This window comes from Pteropus alecto, unplaced genomic scaffold, assembly GCF_000325575.1.
Source record: "Pteropus alecto unplaced genomic scaffold, ASM32557v1 scaffold60, whole genome shotgun sequence".
Classification (NCBI taxonomy): domain Eukaryota; kingdom Metazoa; phylum Chordata; class Mammalia; order Chiroptera; family Pteropodidae; genus Pteropus; species Pteropus alecto.
The window spans coordinates 6,732,171-6,756,454 of NW_006430726.1; the positions used below are offsets into that span (position 1 = coordinate 6,732,171).

General features: G+C 46.9%; 1 protein-coding gene across 1 annotated transcript in view; it reads left to right on the plus strand.

Annotated features, from left to right (window-relative positions):
• Positions 1–1,264: 1,264 nt before the first annotated feature.
• The window catches only part of UBE2Q2 (ubiquitin conjugating enzyme E2 Q2), a 31,856-nt gene continuing 8,836 nt past the window's right edge, over positions 1,265–24,284 (plus strand). Inside the window, exons 1-8 of the mRNA XM_006905337.3 lie at positions 1,265–1,363; positions 5,579–5,683; positions 12,048–12,104; positions 14,166–14,306; positions 16,848–16,932; positions 18,199–18,259; positions 18,987–19,077; positions 22,528–22,586. Of these exons, the coding sequence (XP_006905399.1) occupies positions 5,654–5,683; positions 12,048–12,104; positions 14,166–14,306; positions 16,848–16,932; positions 18,199–18,259; positions 18,987–19,077; positions 22,528–22,586 (524 nt within the window). The 5' untranslated portion in view covers positions 1,265–1,363; positions 5,579–5,653. The remainder of the gene's footprint in view (positions 1,364–5,578; positions 5,684–12,047; positions 12,105–14,165; positions 14,307–16,847; positions 16,933–18,198; positions 18,260–18,986; positions 19,078–22,527; positions 22,587–24,284) is intronic.

Consider the following 24,284-nt stretch of genomic DNA (forward strand, 5'->3'; position numbering starts at 1 on the left):
CGTGGGGGCCTCTGTTTCTGGCTGGCTGTTGGTCAAGGCCTCTCTCGGCTCTCGCCACGTGGACGGGGGCCTCTCCACAGAGAGCTGGTTTCCGTCAGAGGAAACAAATATAAGAGCGGGAGAGGGTGACCGAGATTCTCGACCTCAGGGGTGACACCCCAAGACTTTTGCTGCGCTCTGTTTGTTAGGAGTGTGTCATTAGGCCTAGGGGAGGGAATTACACAGGGTGTGAATACAGGAGGTCACGGTCACTGGGTCCTGGTCGAGGCAGGCTGCTGTAGTGTCCAGACCATCGCTGACCTCTGAGCTGTCGCACGCAGACGGTGGCTACACAAGGAGAGTGCCTGTTTCGGACCCCCACTCCGGTGGCGAGTGACAGCTCACGGAGCCTCTGGCGGCTGTGTCGCTGTTCCGCCTTCCCACACCTGCTCCATTTACGAAGTAATCTTAACCTTAGGAAACTGCCTTCCTCCCCGCAGTCTATGAAGGAATGGCAAGTTATTAGGAAAAAGGCAAAATTAAATGGCATTGATTTTCGGCCAAATTTTTTAATGGAGAGAAATCTCAAAGTATCTTCTGTAATTAGACTACTCAGAAGCAAGGAGTATAGCGAATAGAAAAGTTTTTTAAAAATCATTTTCAACATTCGTAAGGATTTAAGACCACGGGCTCCTTTGCTTTATTTGAAAAACTTAGGGGTCTCATCTGGGTAATTTAGCGATACGGCTTTATTATGGTAAGAAGGCAGAAGTGAGATGGCTTAGCTCTGTAGACTGTGCTTCGGGGTTGGGGTGTTTGTTTCGTTTTTTTTTTTCTTTTGCTTTTTGTAAGATTTGTTACGGTTCCAGATTTTCAAAGCTTTACGCTGTCTGAAAGCCGGGAATCCAGACCGTGATGGAGGGGAGTCCGTCTTCCTCGGCCCTGATGCTGTTTTCCGCTTTAGATAAAACACAACTTGTGCAGTGTACGCTCTTCTGTGTGTTTTAAATCATATTCCTTGCCGGGTAAAGCCCTTTTTTTGCTCGTTTTTAGACTTATGAATTATATAACATTGGGACTGGCAAGATTAAACCATAAAACTTTGTTCGTTTTTAACCCTTAAGAGATTTGTTTCTCCGCACATGCATTTTAATGTGTTGCTTTTCTTCCTCTGACAGATTTTACCGAAACCTGTGGTTCTCATACATTTAGCGGTGTGCTTTAATTGCATATCCAGGTCAGCCCGTTGTAAGTGTGTTTTAATTAGGTGTCTCTGTAACAGGAATCTTATCCATCATCTTCGCCGATATGGTTTGTGGACTCCGATGACCCAAATCTGACATCGGTTCTGGAACGTCTAGAAGATACTGAGATCAACAATTCGGTGAGAAAATAAGCCACACTACTTTCTTATTTTTTCCCCCTCATTAAGTTATATGTAGAACTTAAATGTTAAGAGGTAACGTGACATAAAAGCCTGATGAATGAACGAAAGACTCGGTCATCTCAGAGAGCCGAAGACCAGGCTTTGGGTTTGTTTTGTTTTTCTTTGAGTACTTCGAATTCTACTATTTACTTCTTGGCTTCTCTTTCTTACTACCCATAAGCATAGTCTTAATTTGAGTCAGGAGTTAGGTGGTCTCTTTTCCATGAATTCCAGCCATTAAATCAAGCGAGCGTTCTTGGTGGGGCCCACCAGCCACGGCGGGGAGCGGAAAAGCGGGAGAAGACCGCAAGGCCGCGGGGAGGGGAAACGGTGATGGAACCGCAGCAGTGCTAGTGCAGGGAACTGCTTTTTCTGTCAAGAGTCTGGGACTGTAGCAAAAACCAGACGTCTGCAGGTGAAAAGGTTTTTTTTGAATATAGAAAGATAGGTAACTTTCCATTTTACAAAAAAAATCAAAAACTGGTTTTCTTGGATTATAAAACTAATAATTGACCATTGTGAGAAAACTAGGAAAGCAAAAAAAAAAAGGGGAGGATGAAAAATCTTCCATAATTTCTCTACCCGGTGTTATATCCATTGTTTACATGTCTATTTTCTTCCCTTATTTTTTTCCCTTGCTAGTAAAATACATATACTCTTGTACATGTGTTTAAATAATTGAGGCCGAGGTCCTATTCTATATCATTTTATATCCTATTTTAAAGTTAGCATTATCGTTGTATTTTTCCATGACATCATAAAGTTCTTATAGAAACACGTCAGTCATTATTTGCAGGTGATGAGATTGTTCACCTAAAAAAAAAAAAAGGTCCAGAGGAGCCAACTGAAAAAAGTTTTTAAGATGATTAGTTAAAAACGCTATTAAATAAAAACCGATCGTTTCCCACAATACCAGCTAGAGTCAAATACAAAGTATAGTGGAAAAGTATGTTGTTCACAATCACGATGAAATGAGAAATGGTTAAGTACCTAGGAATGAGCTTAGATGCACAGGCCACGTATCCAGAAGAATTTGCTGAGTGGAACGAAAGACTTGACCCGGGTGGGTGGGCTGTGCACTGAAAATGTGTTAATGATTTTCTTAATGAAGCTTAATTTATAAAGTGAATGCAAGTCCAGTGACAACTCAAACAGACTTATTTTTGGAACTCAACAAAAGAAAGCACAAGTTTGTTCTGAAGAGTAAATAATAAAAAATAATAATTAAGTTAACAAAAAGTCATGAAGAGAGAGGCTCGTTTGACTAGATATTAAATAAAATACTGAGCCCTGGCGCTGGACTGGGCAGGGAAAGGCAGTTGCGGATTTGGAGTAAGTGGAGTTACAATGCGACGTAAGGAAAGGACAGGTCATCCACTTGGACAGCACTGGGAGGACTGACCATTTGGGGAAGTTAGAGTTTGACCTCAGATTTTGTCCACATAAACTGTAGGCGGCTTACTGCACCTGTCCTTACAGTGCGGTCAGAAGGCCGTCAGTGCGGAGTATTTTCCGAGCGAAGGCCCGTCTGAGAGCCACGCAGGACGGGGTCCTAATCAGTCGCTCGCCTGGCACGTTCGCCTGTCCATGGGGCGACAGTCAGCGCCCCGGCTCTGCCTCCTTGTCTGACACCGGAAGATACAGGTTTTGTAATAGTAGGAATGAGTGGGGTTATTTCGCAGCGTCTAAAATATTACATCAGAAATGCTCATAGAGTAAAATGACATAAAATACAAATTGGGTCTAAGTTTATAAAAAAGTAAATACATTTACATAAAAGAAACCAAACCAAACAAAACGTACCCTCCACGCTTTCTCACGGTCTCTGCCAGTTGCCTCATAGCCTTGTTTCTTGACAGAATGAGCTGTTTCCTCACCTTTAATTTGCTTCATTCATTATGACCTGGATTCTGCTTTCATCTCTGCACTAAAATTTTTTGTCTCTAGTTGCCAGATCCAGCGACTCCTTTTTCTATCCTAAACCGACCTCTCTGCCCTGTTCGCTGTCGGCTGTTCTCTCGTTGAGACATTTCCTCTGTTCGACACTGATTACTCAATGTCCACCAATCAAGAGCCGCTTACATAAAAACTACTATGTGTAGTTTTATGGTAGAACATCACGTTGCAGTTAAAAAGGATGGAGTCAGCCTTTCCACAAGGGCACGTGAACTTTCCCAGACAGGCCAGCTGAGAAGGCGAAGCCTGGGCATCGCCTGGAAGCTGGCCGCTCCTGCACGTGGCGCTCTGACAGATCTGTGCCCGCGCCGCCTCATGCGCGCTTTGCCCTGGCGGATGCAGGTCGTAGTAGGACACAGAAGATTGTTTCCAGCTGCCTGGTTTCTGTGCCAGGCTCTGATCAGTGGTGGGCACAAAATACAAGTCACATTCCTGACCTCTGGGAACCGATCATCTAGTGAGGACCCCCAAGAGGGCGCTGTCTCCCGTTTCCATCTGTCAGTACCCGCCTCCCTCTTCTCATTCTGTGCTTTCCCTGAGTAACCTCTTCTCCTCTCGTTGCTGAAATCGTGGCCTGTGTTCCAGGGATTCCTGAATCTGCATCTCTAGCTAAAAGGTATCTCCTGAGTTTCAAGCCCGTGTGCATCTATGCCGCGGAGGTCCAGGGACCCTGGCTGGGACGTGCCGTGGTGGTTCAAACTGGTCACGTAGGAATTCGAACATGTCCGCCTCCCGGCTCGCCAGCGCCCCATCACGGTTCCCCTCAGTAATTGTCTTTGTGATGGTGAACGGGACAAAACGCAGTCACGGAACTCGGCCTCCTGGCCGAGCCCGCGAACCACCCTAGAGCTCTTCTTCACCCCCACGCTCCTGACTCCCGCCCCAAACTATCTAGGTCGTCCTAAGACCCGTCCATCTACCTTCTGACCGTTTCTGAAGCCCTCCCCTGTGATCTTGCCCGCCTCCCTCACACGCATTTCTGCTGGAGCGTAAAGTTGAAATTCTTGGAAGAGGCGCCACCCTGTTCCTTCTTGCTGGGTACGACTCCACCACATGCGGCCTCTGCCACGCAGTCCTGTAGCTCCCCCTGTGCCAGGGGTTGGAGTGCCCGGGTCTGTGCCCAGGTCACCCTGCCTCGTCTCTGTCGTGTACTTAGCACAAAACAGAGCCCACAGGGTGGATAACGAAGCCACGGAGGGGCTTTGCTGCCTTTAAGCCTGAGGCTGTTTTTTTCGATCCTGATTTTCAGCTCTGTTTTCCTCATTTCTGCTCGCTCCACTGTCCGCTTGGGGAAAGCTCGTTCTGCGCTTTGGTGAACCCGTTCCGATCTTTTATCTGTGTTCTTCTTAGTCCTTCCTAAGTCTGCTTCCTTCTCTTGATCTCTTCTCTTGACCGGAGACATCCAGGAAACTTTCTGACCAAGTGGAGTGAGTCGCCTTACTAGCTCCCAGTCCAGTCTGCCGAGTATTAACCATTCTTTTAAACCATCATTGCCAAACTCAGACATCGAAAACCATTTTTAAACAATGAAAGCTGCGTGCACATAATTTATCTTCTTAAAGTACACATGCTCACAAAACAGTCGATGTCAAAATGGAAACTCAAGGCATCATTTTTCGCAGTTGACAAACACCGAAGGGCCTACTAAGTGCCAAGTGTTTTCACGGAAGATTTCATTTACTCTTTACCATTACGAGAAGGTTTAATGTTCTTGTTTTACGAATGGGACACTCACTCAGGGAGCTAGGCTCTGTATCCACAGCCCTCTAGGTCCCAAGGCTCAGTCTGCTAGACCACGGCTGCTCTGAACTTTTAAATGCATGCGACTGTGGGTCACGTGATTTCCTGATCCACGGGCGGCAGTGCTTCCTCTGTTTTTGCAGTCACGTGCCGATGCACCCGTCTGAGGTCGCCCAGTTCCCCAGACGAGAAGCTGGCGACTGAGGAGGGACGGTGGCCGCAGCCCCCGTTCTCGGCCTTTTCATTGGTGTCTCTGCCAGCTCGCAGTGTGGGGCCGCACTCGCGCCGGGGCCGGTCCCCACGCCGGCAGCCCCCACGGCGGTGCCGCGCACACTCGTTATTTTATCCGCAGGCCGTAGGTGGCCGGGAACAGACTCTCCTCACTTCCTGCTGGATAGGTTACGGTAGTCATAGCGTTATTCTTGTCTCCCGAGGGCTCTTTACCATGATGCTCATTTACTGAAATGTGTTTTGTAGCTTCGTCAGCAATTGAAGTGGTTGATATGTGAACTCTGCAGATTATATAACCTTCCTAAGCACCTGGATGTTGAGATGCTAGATCAACCACTACCCACGGGTCAGGTAAAGTAACATTTCTCTGGTGATCAAGAGCTAAAATAAATTGTCTCGAGCAAAAGTAAAGTTAGGATGCTTTTTCTTCATTTATTATACGACCTATTTAGCAGTTAGTTTTTGTCGTTGAATTGTTTTTGTTGTTTTGCTGTAGGCACCGAAAATAACCTTTGCATTTTGTGCAGCTGCTGGCATTTGTTTATCATGACAGGCAGACAACCGGCCCCTCCCACCACCGCCCTCTGGCGTGATGACATTCCTGGTTCTTAACTGTCCCTTGCCGCTTCAGTCCTTTGCTTGTGCAGATTCATTCCCCTTCACCTGGAGCGACATCTCCGTAAGCCCGTGGGTGCTTCTGAAGGCCTGACCCAAATGTCGCCTCTGCCCAGCTCACCGCCCCTCTGACTTGTCTGGCTTTCTGCATTTACCTGTTCAGGCTTAATTTGTTGATTTTGTGCTGGATTAGATGAGGATTTGGCCCTTTCGCCACCCACCTGCGCACCAACGTCCCCTTCCTAAACCGCTGTGCTGTTCAGCGCGTGAATAGTCACTGTTTCCGGTTAGGCCTCGGCAGGGGAGACTTTTCTGTTACGATGTTTCCTTTCTTGTAGTTTTTCGTTTTGCTTCTTCAGTAGTTTGCTTTTGCTGATCATTTAACTTCGCCTGGAACGTCATCTTCTTAAGCCTGAGGCGCGAACGTTACCTCCTCCGAGCAGGAGACAGCGTGGGAATCGTCAGGCCTCCGAGGAATGCCTCTCTTAAGTGACAGTGGCCGTTCTTTGTTCGGCCCCATGTCCGTGAGGTCTCCCTGTCTCCTGCAGCTTTTGCTGCTTCCGCACCCGTCTTGGCGGGTTCTCGGAGCTGGCCGCACAGCCGTCACCCTGAAACTTCTCTTGTCCCCTCGGCTGCAGCAAGGCCCCTGTTTTCTGGCCTCAGGCCAGCTTTCTCGCTCACCTTTCGCATCTTGCCCAAGCGCGTCCTCAGGTGAGATTCTCAGGCGAGGGGCTCCGCGGCCCCTCAGCTGTGCCGGCTTGTCGCGCGGGCCCATTTCCTCGTCTCCGTGCGCATCAGTGTCCCCTCTGCAGAGGGGGGGTCTAGCAGCAGAAGCCGAGTTCGGGAGAGCCGTGACGATAAGTGAGTCGGTTCACTTCGGTCCCGCAGGGCGGCGCAGCGTGGGGAGGGCCCAGCGCGTGTCGGCCGCTGTCCCCGTGCCCCCGCACTTGGTCCGTTGTGGTTGAATGCAGATTCCAGGTCGAAGGGGATTCCCCCGGGACGTGGGACTGTGGCGGTGTTGGGCCGATTCCATTCCGTGCCTCACTCGTCTCGGCCTGGAGCTGCCAGGAGTGCATCATCTTTATAGTCTTTTTTGTCATTTAATTTCAAATTCTGGAAGGTTTTCTCATCTTTCAACATTCGGAAGTTTTATCGGGACAGTCATAACTTTGTTTTGTTTTGGTTCTTTACTGCTGCTTAACCAGTTACCCCCAGCACTGAGTGGCTTGAAACCCTTGCTTCTGTGTCTCCTGAGTGTACAGCTTGGCAAAGCCTCGCCGGCCTCGCTGTGCACAGACGGCGGCTGGGACTGTGCTCACTGGGACACGTCTGCAGGGGGTGGCCCTCAGGGCTTCTTCACACAGCCGTCTGGCACCTCGGTGTTTCTTCCCGTGTCCCTTGTCCATGTGGCGTCTCATCCTCCAGGACCCTTCCTGTGCTTGTTTTTCAGGAAGGTACTCACAGTTCTTATTTTTTGGCTTCCAGGAGCACAGAAATAGAAGCTGGCAGGCCTTCGCACGGCCTAGATTGGGAGCTGTCCCCGTGTCCTTTCCACCACATTTATCGATTAGCACAAGACACAGGGCCAGCCCAGTGCGAGGGGACCCTGTAGGGGGACGAATGCTGCAGATGGGGTTCACTGGGTTCCTCTCCAAAGGTGAGCGGTGTGTACTAGGAGCTTATTCTGGTTCTCCGCATGCTGTTTTTGTTTTATAGATGTAGTATCTTATCTTCGTAAGTGTCTTTAAGGAAGTGCTTTGATATTGTCCTCTCTCTAGCATCTCGATTTTGTCTTTAACAAATTTTTAAATAGTTTATCTTGGTCTCGTTTTTCTTTCTGAAGACATTCCTCAGATATCTGTCTAGCCCGTGTCGCTCATGCGTATTTTTTTCTTTGTCTCTTTTTTTCCTTCACGTTTGAGAGAGGTCCCACAAGGTCGACTGGGAGTTCTTTGCGGCCACGACTTGTCAGCTGGTAGCTTTTAGGGGGAATTTAAGCTGAGTTCCACTCCTGTCCCGTCACCGCTTCCTGCCATTACGTTAAATGATGGCTGGTCCCACGTGGGGTCTCTGGACATGACACCGTATAACCTCTTGCTTCCGGTAGATATATGTCTGCCTGGGTTCTGTTCGTGCAGGTGGGGGGAGCTGTGTGTTTTGGGGCTGGACGGTGTGTTCCGTGTCCAGGCTTTTGGTTGATCTCTGGCTTCAGCCCTGTCCGCCGCCCCTGCTGTCTCGTGCTGCCGGCGTCTCGGAGTCTGGAGCGGCTGCGGGGCGCCGCGGGACAGGCAGCCTCCCCCTTGCCTTCTGTGTGCCCCAGCTGGTGGCTCTGCTTGTCTTCCCTGTCATTCCCCCTCCTCCACGTACTGTCGTCGTGCAGCACGAGCGAGTTCTCTCTCTGTTGCTCGCCCCCTTCCTCTCGATGTCACTGTGTTTAGACTGTGTTTATTCTTCGCTGTGATTCCAGTGGCACCTCAGGAAAGAGAGGGCACGGGACAGGTGTCCTCCGTGTTCCAGCTCCTTCTCCGGAATGTCTGCAATTTACGTTTTCACTTAAGACTATGTCACGGGCGCAGTGCGTGTCACCTGCCTTGTTTCCCATGGCTGCGTGTGTAATTCCACGCGGGCGTGTTACGTCGCCTGCGGCTTACGCGAGGGAGCGTCCTGGGTTTGCGTCAGCCTTGCATTCCCATGAGAAACACCCGGCACCCGATTGCCGCGGGTGGCATGCGCACGATGGATGTGACAGGTTGCGTTTTGGGGTTTTCCTCCTTCAAGTTCGATCGATTGCAGTACAGTCTTGTTCGTTTCTCTTCAGGCTCTCGTTTCCTTTCGGTCTCAGGGTTATGCGGTTTTACAAAATGAGTTGGGAAGCTTTTTTTTGGTCTTAAGATCTAGGACAGTTTAAATCAGTTTTCAGCTGGGGGCGATTTTGCCTCCCGTGGGACATTCGGAAATATCTGTAGATATTTTTGGTTGTCACAACTGGCCGCAGGGTTGCTGTTGGCATTCTGTGGCAGAGGGAATGTCACTAAACATCCTATAATGTCAGGACGGCCCCGCAGGAAGACCGTGCGGCCCAAAATGTTAGTAGTTGCAAGGTCGAGAAACTCTGGTTTAAATAAACATCTGAGCCTGATCTGTTTTTCTCTTTTCTGAATTAGTCTGTTTAGATTTTTCATTTCTTCACTCAGTTTTAGTGATTTTAGATTCTAAAACTGTGATCACTTCATGCCTTCGAAGCTGTTGTCGAAATGTGCGAAGTAGCCGCCTTCTGCATCTTCGTCAGTGGTCGCGGTCCATTTCTGAAGCCGTTCTCCTCACCTTCATTACAGAGACTGTTTTCACGTGTGTGTGTGTGTGTGTGTGTATTTTTTAAGGAATCAGCCCTCAGTTTTATTGTTTGAGTCTCATGTTTTCTTTTTCACTTCTCGCTCAGGTCTGAATGATCCCTTTCCTTCCGCAGGTTGCTGGGTCGGTGTCACTGAGTTCCCTCTCCGTGCTCTTTGACCCCATGGCGTAGCTCCTCGGTGTTGGGATGCTTATTTTCCAGATAGCTCGTGTCTGCTCCGTAGTTCGATTCCACCTTTTGTTCACGTTAATCTTATCCTGGTTCACGAGAACGGGTTTTTAGTACTGTGTATTGCAAGCATAGAAGCGTCAGTTAGTGTGAGGAGTAGAGGGCCGCCTGAGAGCCACACCCAGGCGAAGGGGTAGAGCATCGCCAGCCCCACCGAAGGCCTCTGCGGGCCGCGTCCCGGAGGCCAGTCCCCGCCGTTTCCGCCGGTCCCCGGCGCGGTGCACGCGCCTTTCCGCGTCGCCGTTCGCTCAGTTCATGCGCATTCGTCCCATGGCTCTTTCCCAGCGCTGTCTGTCCCACTCTCCGACTCTGTCACGGCGTTTTCCCCGTTTGGCTGTGGACAGACATTTGGGTTGGTTCCAGTTTGCCGTTAGGGGCGACGCCGCCACGATCACGCTCGTCCGCGTGTCACTGTGCTTGACGCCTGCGCGAGCATTCCTTTGGACACATACTTAACAGTTGGATTACCGGGCAGTTTCTTCTTAAACCAAGAGTTATTTAGAAAAAAATTTAAACCTCCTCGGTTGGCTTGTGGGCTCTATGCGGTAGTTTTTCACTGCGGCCAGAGCTTGTGGCCTGTGACCGCTGAGCCGTGTTATCAGCAAGCGCTTAGACTTAACCACCGGTGTCCCTGTCGCCCTGTGCGCTGCTGCGTCCGTGTTCCACGGTGGCCCATCTGGAAAGGGTTTATGGGGATGTGTGTGGACACCGTTCCTTGAATACTCGGCGTCTGTTTTCATTACTCATTCAACATATATCCCTCTGACTCCGCGTGCTCTGTAGGTGCTGAGTACCCAGAGCTGAGCACCCAGGGATGGCTTCTGTCCCGATGGTACTGATGCGGGAGTCTAAGTTCGTCGCCGGGTCTCTTCCAAGTTCTTTACGCTTTTCTCTTCCAGTATTCATTGTTACAGACGAGAAGCCTCATGTCTGATTCTTAGCTCCTTCTCTCTAGGTTTCTTTCTGAAAGCCCGTGTGCTTTTTAATTTAACCAAAGTACAGGGTTTTATTTTTCCATATTCCTTGGGGGCGTTCGGAGCCGCTTGATAGTCTGAAGTGTTTCCTTAGCTTGGCGACACGTGTCTTTCTGGTTTCTTCCCGCCCGTCTTCTGTGTGATGTTAGCTCTCCGTTTCCCTTAGTTCCGCCTCCCCCGCCCGTGCCTCCGTTCGCGCCGCCGTAAGGGACGGTCGCGGATGCTTTGTCCATTCGGGCTCGTGGTGCGGTCTGGCCCTTCTGCCGAGGGTTTTCCTTTTCCTCTTGGCGGGGGAGGAATCTTTGATTTTCCAGAACGGTCTCGTCCTTTGTATAGAAACCTTTTTATATTTTGTGGACGCCGTCCTTTCTCGCTTACCGTTTAAGATTCCAGCTGGATTTTTTACTGTTTTATTTCCTTCATCGGTGATGCTTCAGGTCACTTGTTCTGCTTCCGTGACTTGGTGTCTTTCTTTCAGATAGTTTTTCTCAAATACCTGGTGATTCTTGGTTGGTTGTTCGTTTATAGATTAGATAAACCGTTGACCAGCATCAGTTATCGATGAGAGTGTCCTCAGCAGTTGTTACTCGTCTGTCTTGGTTTGCACCCCTGTGCTCAGCCTGCGGTGCTGCCAGCGGACTTTCCGGCTCCTGAGGAAAGGAAGAGACGCGTCTGGTGTGTGATTTTGCTGCTGCATTGAGCCACGTTAAAAAGATTCTGTCTTTCCTCTCCGACTCTGGCACCCACCCTAAGGGGCCGGGGCTGTCACGGTAGGCCTCCCGTGTCAGAGGGCGGTCCTTACCAGCTGTGCGTGGAGCACAGATAGCAAGAATTCCTGGGGCAAAAATGCTGCCGTGCGTCCTGTGCCCTGGAGCACCCCGCTTCGCTCTAGGAACTCGTCTTCTGAGCTCCGCCAGCACGCGGCGCGCAGGCCGCGGCTGAAACCGGGCTCCCCGTGAGCGAGCAGTCACCGCGCTGTCGGGGAGTCTTCTGTAGCACCTGCTGTGCTGGAGAAACCGGAGGTAGCTCTGCAGGGAAATGCTCGTTTTCTAACTTTCAGTTTTGCGCAGTGTCTTTCTTTTTAACACATTCGATCTTTTTAAATGAAAGGCAGTCGAATTTATGGAAAGATTCAGGCTCGTCAAAGTGACAAAGGCAGATATTTTAAAGAATCTGTAGTTTGGGATCTTTATTTTAAGTGAAAGAAGCCATTGACTTTGTTCCACACATAGCCACTTGTGTAATATGTGTTTTTATTTTAAATTAGAATATGTCTTTAAATGCTTTTCAGTTTCGCTTTATACTTGACTACTTTCATTATTCCTAATGCATCTATTAAGTTGAATTAGTCAAAATTGCTTCTTTTTAAGAAGCTGATAAATATTTATCAAATCAAAGCTGGATTTAAAAGTAAATGTTTCAGCTTTAATAAGTTCTCTGTTAGTGGACCTGTAGTGACAGGCGCTCGATAGTTCGGTCCCTGTCTTCTCGTGTACTCAGCGTGTGCCTGTCCGTGTAGCACTGGCAAATTTGTTTTCCTTTTCAGAATGGGACAACAGAAGAAGTGACTTCAGAAGAGGAGGAAGAGGAAGAGATGGCTGAAGTAGGTATTTCGTATAAGAATGTTTTATAACTATCTTCATTTCCAAAAATTTTAGTAATTCTCTAATCTCCTTTATAAACCAATGTCGTTGTGGAGTAATGAAAAGCACACTGTATGTAGAATTAAATATAATGTCTAAAATCTGGCATTATCTCTAATGAATGGTATGCTTTTGAGCAAACTGTCGATCAGATCTCCTTGGATTCAATTTTCTGGAAAATAGGAGCTCTTAACAGTTAGCAGGAAGATTCTGTTTACATTTTATAGTAATAAGGGCCCTAACCCGTGTTTGATTACTTTTAAGGAAAAAGAACTACTGAGTTTCAAAATTTGTGTGTTTTAATAAAAGGAATTTGAGACCATTTCAGAGATTGCTCACTGGAAATAATAAAACTCTCATGTTGAAAAGTTATCCAGGAATTTCACGGAGTGCGTTCCAAAGGCAGTGAACTTAGGCCGGCTTAATTGCCAGTCATCGATACAATTTTAGAAATTTTCAGGCTCGGAAGGTTTGTATTTAAATTCAGACTTCAGAATGAAGATCTGCGTGTCTGCGTCGATCAGATAAAAAGGTATATGAGTTCCATTGTCTTGGTTTTAAAACATTTTTCTTTTTTGGATCCTAGAATTAATTCAGGTTATTACCTTATTCTCTTGATTTGGAACAATTTAAATCTAAAATACATTTCTCAGAGTGCCTGAGAACCAGAGAAGTTGTTGTGGGTTTGTTTTGCGAGTCCAGTTAGAATGACTTTTTTTTGTGTGACAGAGTTTGTTTTTAATGTTTTCGTGCAGTTTAACATGGGCGGCAATAGTAAACGTATCCCCCGGGCCCAGTGTGCAGGGAAGTAGACAGAGAGCTCATGCACCTTCTCTTCCCTCACAAGGTGACAGGAAGAAGGGACAGACCGTTGAGGGGAGTCTCGTAAGGTGGGAGACTGGACTTTGGCAATGTCAGGTTAGGACGGGTGAAGAAATGTTCCGGGCAACTAAAATAACATGGTAAAGAAGGCCCAGGATAAGCAGGGGCGGGCCTGGTTAGTACTTGGATGGGAGACCACCTCGGAAGACCAGGCGCTGTAGGCGTAAAAAATAAAAAAATAAGGGATCATAAGCTGACAAGGTCTTTGCAGTCTGTGAGGTCAACCAAGGGTTGCCAAGCCTAAAGAAAATTTAAAAAATAAAAAAATAAATGAAAGAAGGCCCAGGAGAGCCCAGGGCCTAGGGCGTTTGGCCACGCCGGATGCCGTTCTTCTGGGAGAAGAAGATTGGTGTATTGCAGTCATGGAAAAAGCAAGGCTGGCTGGCTAGAAGACGCAGGCGGCTCGGTCTTGAATTGGGGACAGAGGTGTTTCTCTTGGGCGTAATTGTCGATGGCAAGGCCTTATGCAGAGAATGGTGTGTTGGGGATATTGTTTTAAACGGCGATGATGATGAATTTTGTTCTGTGCTGGTTTACATGGCGAGTGGAGCAGGCCCATGGACAGGAGTGTGGCTGGCGTTGAAGGTGTTGGAAGAGGCGATTCAGGCTCAGGGCGTCTGTGAGGAGGAGATCAGGGCTGACAGGTGCAAACCGGGGCAGGAGCCCCAGGGAGCCCCAGGAAGCCTGACGCACGGATGGGGTCTGAAGGAGGAAGGCGTGCAGGGCAAAAGCGTTGAGTCTGGGTGGAGGGGTCGTCAGCCTGTTCTAGAAATCACCGCGGACCGGTCAGCTTGGAAGCGTGGAGACAGCGAGTCGAGCCGCTGGAGCAGAGTGCGGGCAGTTAAGGCTCTCGGTGCCGTGATGCGAAATTGTTTCAAAAGCCCCTCTTAATCGGAAATTCAAACGATGGCTGTTTGGTAACAGTTATGACTTTGTAAGGCCATTAAATATGCTTTACTCGGATCGTAGTTTCTAAACAACATATATCAGCGGAGGGAACCTTTTGAATGGAATATGAAGGCTTTTTACCCCTCGTCGTAGAATACATGTATCTTCCCTTTTCTGTTACCTCTCGAGTCAAGAATAATTTAACTTTGGGCATAGGCTTGAATAAGCTAACATTTTTCTAATTTTTGTAGGATATAGAAGACTTGGATCACTATGAGATGAAGGAAGAAGAGCCCATTAGTGGGAAGAAGTCAGAGGATGAAGGAATTGAAAAAGAAAATTTGGCAATATTAGAGAAAATTAGGAAGACTCAAAGGCAAGACCATCTAAATGTATGTGTAAATATCTAGGACCTGGACTTTTGTGGTTAAGTAAAGTAGTTAGAGGTGATAATGTAAACACAGGGAAATTCATTAAGATACCAATCTCAGGCCACCCCCCCCCGCCCCCGCGCGTTTGGTCGTTGGTTCAGCCACATGGTTTGTTGTCCCAGTCTTTTTATTTATTTATTTATTTGACAGTTCTCAGCTGCCGACAGCCACTTTCTACCCTTTTCACCTGCCTTTTGCGTCCCGGAATCACCTCCTGTTCACTTTCAAGCCGGTTTATGCTGCTTTCTCCGCTCTTTTGGGATCTGTATATTTGAGTCTCTCCTACAAAGTGCAGTTCATATTCTTCTTCATGAAGCTGCCCATCGGATCTGTCCTGTCGTGACCAAAGCAAAGTTAACTTTTCTTTTGACTTAATGCCTCTTTTATAAGAAGTAGCAGGGGGCAGTGAAGTTCGGGGACAGACACAGCTGACTGGCTTCGGTTTCCTCAGCTCTGAGATGTGGACCTTTCGCAGGACTTCTGTGAAGAATAAATGGGAACGATGTATACAAAATGCCCAGACGGAGCGGGAGGCAGAGCACGAGGGTCCGGCCGAGGAACCGAGCACTGACCACTTCCTGCCCTGTGTTAGGGCTGTCTGTCAACCCCATGTGACCTCTGGGGCCCAGTTCCTTCGTCCTGGGCACAGGTCTCAAGCCCAGGGAATGAACCGTCACGCAGGGAGACGCCAAGTGCTGCGGGCAGGTAGATGATTCTCCCTCCCGTGGTCTTACTCTGTTCATTCAACTGGCAACTCAGTTTTTGCAGAGCAAAGAAATTTAGCTGAGCTGTTATCTTAATTATTAAAAAACAAAGTTTGTGGCATCTGTACTTACTATACTTTCTATATCTTGCGATTGCTTCCAGTTTGCATGTTACAGTCAAAACCACTACAAATGATTGAACATTTGCACACGACAGACACGAAGTACTTTGAACTTTTTGTACCTTCCCGTGTCATCTTCATAGCCACAGTGTGAAATACTCTTCCTGGTCTGCAGATACGAGACTGGGTTTAAGCCCGTCAGTCAGCTAGGAAGTAAGAGCTTTGAAAACCAGACTCCTACCAAAGTGTCGTGCAGCCATCAACAGTTAAAATTTTACATGGTCGTATTTTTTTAACAGAAGGGCATTCCAAATGTTTTTGTCTTACGACAAATGGTTCCATTCATGTTCGGTCTTAGGATAAAATATCGGTGCATTTTCATTTTTAGAGATGTTCTAACACTGAAAATAACCGAAACCAGTTTCCCGGAGGTGAACAGGTTGTCTCGCAGTTTCCTGTGCCGTAAACTGGGCCTTCAGTGTAGCGTTCTTGCTCACAGTCTGATTACCGGAACTCTGTTTAGTTAATAATGTACCACGGTGATGGGCCCCTACACACCTGTTAAAATGGCCAAAATCAGGAGCACTGACAGCAGCAAGTGCTGGCGAGGATGTGCAGCCACAGGAGATCGCATTCGTGGCTGGCGGGGATGTGAAATGACACAGCTGCTTCGGGAGACCGTTCAGCAGATTCTTACAAATTCACGCATACTCTTTCCATGTGACCCAGCAGTGTGCGTTCTTTGGTATTTATCCAAAAGAGCTGAAAACGAATGTCCACACAGAAACCTGCACACAGATGTTTATAGCAGCGTTGTTCGTAATTGCCAAGAACGTAGAAGCAACCAAGATGTCCTTCGGTAGGTGATGGACAATGAACTACAGCGCATCTTGACAGCAGCATATTATTCAGTGCTGAAAAGCGACGAGCTCTCAGGTCGTGAAAAGACTCAGGGGAACCTTAAATGCATAATTACGAAGTGAAAGAAGCCAGTCTGAAAAGGCCACACACTGTACGATTCCAACGATGTGACATTCTGGAAAGGCAGAACCATGGAGACACTACAAAGAGCAGTGCTCTGTACCCTGTAGTGGTGGGTCCATGACGTCATGCAGTGTGCAGGCCCATAGGGCGCGCAAAGCCCGAAGTAAACCTCAAGGCAAGTCACGGACTTCGGGTGCCGATGCCACGTTGGTGCAGCTTCATCCGTGGTCAGAAACGTGCCCGCCGGTGACGGGCGTGGATGGGGAGCGGGGCCGCGTGTTGCAGGGCAGGTCCTGGGAAGTATCTGTACCTTCCTCTCCCTGTCGCTGTGGACGTAAAGCTCCTCCAAAAAATAAATTATTTGAAAATTCAATTAAATGATGGCGTTGGAAATAGACATGTACTGAGTTCTAGGCTATGCAGGAGCCGTGGTGATCTGGACATATTGGTTAGACTTTTTTTTCCCAGATGATAAGAAATGGTATATGACCAGGCTTGTCCCCAATTTTACTGTCCTCTTGAAACTTCATAACCTTCGATTTAATGGAACTTAATTTTTTTGACTTCTTAAAATGTTGAGTGGTGATCTGTTTTCAAAATCTCATCGTATGTGTTTATTTCGGGTTCGAATACCTTAAGTCTTTAGTTATTTGTCTCAGTAGATCTTGGTAAACGGCACGTTTCTGTTTCAGGGTGCCGTGTCGGGGTCCGTGCAGGCTTCAGATAGACTCATGAAAGAGCTCAGGGACATATACAGATCGCAGAGTTACAAAACAGGTAAGGCCCGCCGGGTCTCTGCTGCCTCTCTTGTCCTTATGCTCTTTTCAATTTTCAGGTAGTAAAGTTCATTTCTCATAAAATCAATGGACAGAAGCAGAAATGTTTATTAAGTTTTAGGGACGTGAAGTGCAAATGTAGTTAAGTTATCCAAAAATGTGGGGGATAAAATGGGGTGCGTTTACAGTGGTCCCCTGTTATCCGCTATTTTGCTTTCCATGGTTTCAGTTACCCACGGTCAACTGTGTCCCCAAAATATTAAGTGGAACATTCCAGAAGTAAACGATTCGTAAGTTTTAAATCGTACATCGTTCTGAGTAGTGCGGTGGAATCTCGTGCCCTCCCGCTCTGTCCCGCCTGGGACACGAATCATCCCTTTATCCAGCGTGTCCACACTGTACACGGCCCCTGCCCACTGGCCACTCAGCTGCCGTCTCGGTGATCAGACCGCATGAGTGGGAGACACGTTCACGTAACTTTTGCTACAGCGTGGTGTTATAGTCCAGTATGTTATATGATCCATGTACAGATTCTCTGAGGAATCAAATTTAAATCATTAGAGCTTACTTAAAAGTAAAAAATAAGCATAAAAAGTGCTCTATAGCGTACAAGATAAGCCAAACTTACTTCTGAGTTATTAGAAGTTTTGGTGTCCTAACAGTTTTTCTTGCAAAAAGTCTAAAACTTCATGTGTAGAAACCTAAGAGCATGTAGTTAAATATTTGAATACTAACATCTTTAAACGTTAAATCGTTTGGTTTTTACAGCATTGTTTGCAGTAGCAAAAAAAATCAGAGATAGGGTGGAATTGGTCAATACCGCATATTTTATGGTATATCCATAAAATAAAATAATTACTACAGAATTATCGTGAAGATTGAGAACGGGTTGCTATACACTAAGCTGGAAAGATGCCCCAGAAAGTTGAAGAAACTATATGTAGAGGGATTCCGTTTTTACAGAAACGTTGGCACGTGCATAGAAGAAAAGTCTTAAGTACATGTGATTTTGCGGTTTTGTCCTCCTCACAGACAGTGGTAAATATTTTCTCAGCTCGTTAAAGAAGCCGCTTCATTCACGGCTCTAATTATCTGTGAAGGGCGTAAGATACCCAGCTTCAGTGGCAAATATTTACAACATAGCTCAGTTTTGTGTTTTAATAGCAAAATTTCTAGCTTTTGATGGTTATTTAGTGTATACATTTCCAGCAGAGTAATAGTTATAAGATTAACTGAAGAGTAACTAACACGCCCTGTATCTTTACAGGGATTTATTCAGTGGAACTCATAAATGACAGTTTATATGACTGGCATGTTAAACTGCAGAAGTAAGTGGCCTTTTTTAAGCTAACCCACCCTTTGTAAGGTTGTCGTGGGAGACTATCACAGTGGAGATTTTTTCCCCCCTGAATCTGATACCTTTATACTATGGCTTTTCCTTAGAACTTTAGACCCTGTTTCTCTAGTAGTTCTCAGGGTGTTAAAATGAGCTGTTTCTTAGGCTCTGTGATAAGTAAAGTGAGAAAGAGGAAGGAGAAAAAGGACCGGCTGTGGGATAAAGTAGTTCACGGAGTTAGAAACACAAACTATAGAAACCAAAGTGTCTTTCATAACTTGGTGAGATCGACTGTGATAACCAGCTTATATTGAAATACAGGATTTGAGTAGGACCTGAACATGTAGAACGTTTGTTAGACAAATTAACTTTCGTTAGTGATTTCACTTTTTCTAGTCTCGTCCATGGTAATTTTCTCTCTCCTTGAACCCCTTATCTAATAATACAATTTTAGAGACAACTTTATGACCATTTCCTTTAGGATGACTGCTAACTTTGAATCCTTAGCGGAATAGATTTAGGATACTGTGGTCTTCTCGTGAACATTTAATCCCAGGGGTCGGAGGCTGTAGTGATTGGTTTTTCCAGGGACCACAGAGTAGTTTAGATGTTCTCTGTTTGTAACTTATCCCAGGGGCTCTGTTTCAGCTCTTGGGCTGGTCCGTTTTTGAGCTTAGTACGAAAAAAATCTCTGACTTTCTGTTTTTTGTAATTCATAGGGTCGATCCTGATAGTCCTTTGCACAGTGATCTTCAGATCTTAAAAGAGAAAGAAGGCATAGAATATATTTTGCTTAACTTTTCCTTTAAGGTAAGAAAATTGTAGGAGAACTCCGTGTGCTTCTGGTGGGAATGTATATTTGTACACTCGCTTTGGAGAACGACTGGGAATTACTTGGTGACGTAGGAGATCGTCGTTGCGTGTGGCTCAGAAATTCTCCTAGGTCGGCACCCTGGACGAAGTGAGTGTTCGGGTGACGAGGACACGTAAAGGATGTTCAGAGCAGCACTGTTCATCGTAGCCTCAAATAAAAATAAGGGTCTCTTCCAACAGAAAGGAGGACCGCGGCATTCGGACGATTTTCATTCATATAAAGCTCAAAGTAGGTAAAACTAAATTACGTCGTTTAGGGCACGCATTCTCAGTGGAGGCAGTGTCACCGTGCAGTGGGGTGAAAATTGGTCCTTGGAGTAAACTACTCTTAGATAATGGCCTGTGGCCCTTCAAGGGGCTATAATACATAAACAGATACACGCCGTTTAGTGGCGCGAAAATTTCGTGGGAGGGGTAGAGTGAGGAAAAATTTTCTAGAAAGGCTTCTTAGTGGGGCGAAAATGAAAGGAAGCCCGAGAATCGGATTTTTAGATTCATACTTGAGCAACAGAACTATGAAGAAAGGCAAAGGTTTGAGTCCCATGCAGTTTTGGATCTAGGGGAGAGGGACGGGGTGGCTTCTTGTGTCTTGACCAGGGGCGGTCACATGGCACATGTTTCACACACTGTGTAATGATGTACCTTTGTATTTTATGCACTTCTCTGAGTTTATGTGCCATATTTAATGAAGTAATTTTTAAGATGTTAAAAATAAAGGTTAAAAAAGAATAGCAATGGAATATAGATAAAATGGCAGGGTCTAATATGGAACCTAAGTGTAGCAGTTTTAAATTATTTTTTAAAAAATACCAGGAAGTGTTTCCGAGGGGTTATGTTTGAATTGTATGGAGCTTCTTTTTGACCTGTTTTTTTAAATCGAGAAGAAAAATTTGTGCAACAGTTGTGCAGCAACGCAGATACATAGTGTAGAAATCTAAGATTATCTGTTTTAGTCACCAGAAAGGTGCTTTTTATTTCCACTCCTATTAGGATTGGATTTTCATAGTTTAGAGCTTCCTCGGAATCTTATTCGACGATGGGTACAGGTAGGGAGTCGAAGTAAGTCATTGGAATTATGCTGCCTGTTCTCTAAGTTAACTGTGTTTTTGTGTTCCTAGCAGATCCCTGGGTGAAACATGCTGTTGGGCTCCCTTCCCTCACACCGGTTTTATGGGTCGTTCGTTGTTTCTTTACCCGCTTTTATTTGAACGTAGAAGGTTGGAGGTGATTCTCTTGGCCTCCTGACAGCTTTCTCGGAGGTAGCACGCTGGTCCTCTACCTGCTGCTGCAGGGAGCTGAGGGGCGGCCTTGGCCTGCCCACCAAGGGGCTGACCTCTCACTCGGCCACCTCGACTACTGTCTTTGCTTCAGCTCCTCAAGAGAAAAGGCTCCTCTTCTTCTGGAAACCTCAGTGTCCAGGCCCGAGCATTTTGCTCGGTCGCCTGAGATTGAGCCGAGGGTGCTTTTCCCTCATCTTCTGTCCGCGTGTTTTTGTGAAGTCGGGCGATCTTGGTCGTTTAATAGGAGCGAGCGCTTAGTGTGTTCGTTACCGTTTTGAAATCCGGGTTGAACTCCACCGTCTCCTAGGTGCTCTCTGTTTGTCCTTCTGGCTCCTTGCTTTTTCTCGTTCTTTCGGATTTCTTTCCGTTCCCCAGTTCCCTGCCTCCGTCAGCTTGGTAATCGTGCGTTCTTTACTCTCCTTCACTGCCTTCCGGTTGCCACACACACCCTTAACTTGTCAAAGTCGAACATAGATTTGTCCCTTTATATCTTCCCTCTTCCTCATAAATGCAGAGACCTCGGAACACGTACTCCCCGCGGGGTAAGTGCAGCCGTTGTCATGCATTTCCGTTTCCTCCATCTGAAACCCGACGCCCGTTGTTTCGTAATGAGTCCATGTACGTTTCGGTCTCCGCACAGACTTGCTCTGTTCACGGCCTTTGTTCTCCGGGTTCCCATCTACGATCACCTTTCTCCTGCCTCAAGAGCATCCTACGGGATCTCCTGTAGTGTGGTCTGCTGGTAGCAAAATGTCTTTCTTTCGCCTGAAGTTTGGGAAAGCATTTTCTCTGGTATGGATTTCGAGATCGGAAACTCCTTTCTTCCAGCGCCTCGAGGGAGTCATTCCCTTAGCATGGCTCCCATTGCTTCTCTCGAAGCATTTGGAGCGCTCACATCTCGTGAAGTCCTCTATCAGTTTTGGAAAATTCTCGTTCTCTTCAGATTTCGCTGCTTTTCCTTCTCTCTTCTCCTCTGGAGCTCTACACATGACATCTTTCGGTGCATTCCCCCGTGTCTTGTTTTCTGTGTTTTCCACCTTTTTTTGTCTCTCGGCTTCGTTCTGGATGTTTTCTGACCCATTTTCTGGTACACCGAATTTCTCTTTCTCTAAGTCTCCACTGCGGTTGAACCGTCCATTAAGTTATGAATTCCAGTTATGGTATTTCTATGATTCAGGATTTTTGTACAATTCCTTTTTATTATTTTAGTTCTCTCCCAGGGTTTTCAGTCTTTTCCTGCACATAATCAGCATAGCTATTTTAAAATCTGTGTCTGCTGACTGTGTCATCTCCATCCCTTGTGGTTTTGTGTCTGTCGTTTGCCTCTCGTTTTCTGGCCGTGTTGTCATTAGGTCTCACATAACTGTTATTTTAGCGATAAACACAATACACGAAGGGCTGAAGAGCTGGTCCGACGCTTTGGATGGTACCCTTCTCCAGAGATGACTCACACGCGGCCTGTCGGGCGCCTGGGCACCGGCAGCCCTGGGTCACTGAGTCACACGGGGGTTGAGATGACGTGAAGCAGGGCAGCGCTCCCTGTCAGCCGGGGTACTTTGCAGTGTGTCCTTCAGGGCCCCAACTACAGTGCGGGGGCGGATGAGGCCTCCCCTCCGTGGACACCGAGCTCCAGGGTTTATTTTTAGCGCCCTACCCAGCGACCTGTGAGCCCTGCTCGGCGTCCGAACTCCTGTCTTCCTCTTCTGCCATGGAGAGAAAACCCACGGGGCGAACGGGGCCCTGCTCTCCGGGTCCCTTTCCTTCCTCCTCTGAGCTCTGTAATGGTTACATTTTGCCACCTTCTCCAGTTTTCCGCAGGAGGATTGATCCCGAGTACCCAGTCTGTCTTTACCGGGCTGTTGCTTTGTATGGTTCTGCTGTCAGGGGACCCTTCATGCAGTTCAGGAATTTACCACATCATGGCTGTATTTGGGCCATCTGCTTTGTTTTTTTATTTCATTTTATTTTTTTGGTCCTATTTTCACTCGTATGACCCTCATTCATCGTCAGATAATAAGTGTCCACACTCCTTATAGACTATTTTAAAACCTCCTAAATGTACTATTAAGGATATTCTTGGCATTAAACGTGCTTATTTGCTTTTTAGGATAACTTCCCATTTGATCCTCCGTTTGTTCGAGTGGTGTTGCCTGTTCTCTCGGGAGGGTAAGTTTAGTGATGATTTTCTTTGACGGTGCGTGTCAGAGTCTTTTGGAAGCCTCGTTCGATGCGGGGAGGCCTCTAATGCTAGGCTTCACCCCGAAGTTTCTGAGCGAGTGAGGGGGGCGGCTAAGAATGTACGTTTCTATGGCAGTGTCAGGTGAAGCCGATGTTGCTAGTCTGGGGACCACGATTTGAGAACCACTGGTATAAACCATTATGTTGTTTATAGGTAGAGTTTTTAATGGCCCCTATGTGGATATATTTTACCATGAAAAACCTAATGTCTTTAAAATATAAATTGTGATTGAGCGCTTAGGGAAAGTTCGGGTTACAAAGTGATTCCCATGGGCCCATGATCCTAGGAAGTCACAGGCAATCTCATGGGCCTCGAGCTGGCCATGGAGTCTCCTCTGAAGGCGGAGTCACATGGTAATTGTCATGCATTTCCCTCGCTCCCATTGCTTTTTCGTGGTTGGAACTCATAGGGAGGGTGGGGAAAGACCGGAACTCGTACCTAGGTTAGTGGCGAAGCGGTCTGCAGGCCCTCCAAGTAGGAGCAGTTGAACTACTTTGAGAATCTGAAGTGCTCAGCTGGCCAGTTCCACTTCATGAGTTAATCCATGTTACGGTGATTAAAATCTAGAAACATTCAGCGTTTACTTAGATCACCTCTTTGGTTGATATAATAATAGTTTCACTGAGATTAAAAAATAAAGGCAGCTACAAATGAATAAGGAAAGGATTTGGAAAAATTTTGTAAATTCAGGACAAACAAAATTTTTATCAGATCATTCTGAAAAGTGATATAAACTCGACGGGCATAGATTTTTCACCTTTTTGTTCTGAGAAATCCCAAGAATTTTAAGAATTTATGATCTTAGATAATTTGCCACCTAGCTGTGGAGACAGACACCTAAAGTGGTGAATATCGCTGTCCCTTGGGCAGGGAAGGCGACTGGCTCCAGGACCGACTGCTGGGATGGGAGCTGCTTTGTTTCCCTGTATTTCTCCAGCACCTGGGACAGTTCCCGGCACTGAGCAAGTCCTCGGTGAATCCAGTCGGCCCTCTGTGTCTGAGGGGGGTTGATTCCAGTGCTCCCCCCAGGGACACCGAAATTCGAGGATGCTAAAGCCCCTTACGTAAGACGGCGGGGCACTTGACGTCACCTCTGCACATCTTCTCATTTACCTGAGATCATCTCTCGATTACTTACAATACCTAACACGGCATAAATGCTGTGTAAATAGTTGTTACACTGTACCGTTTAGGGAACAAGAAAAAGTCTTCACACCTTCAGTACAGGTGCAGCCATCCTAGCCTGACTGCGTAGTACATGTCAGCAACAATATAATATTTAAAAAAATAATTTTGATCTGTCCATTATTCAAATGAGTAATTTGAATAAGTCAGCTTGTGACTTATCCAAATAAGTTGTCTAACTGGTTTTTCCAGTCTACCAAAAGCCGGCAATATAGAAAGACATGAAAGCTGTCGAGTGCGAGATGCCATCGATGGTCAGATGTTAAGTGTAGACTGAAGCTCTGAGCTGAAGGAAGGGACCAGCTCTGGCGACAGGGACCTGGGCAGAGCAGACGGGGTCTCAGCCTGGCCAGCTGGCGGGGGTGGAGGGCGGGTATCGACGCACATGTCCTCCCACGGGGGAGGGGCAGGGAACTGCTGACGGGATGTCTCGTCGCCAG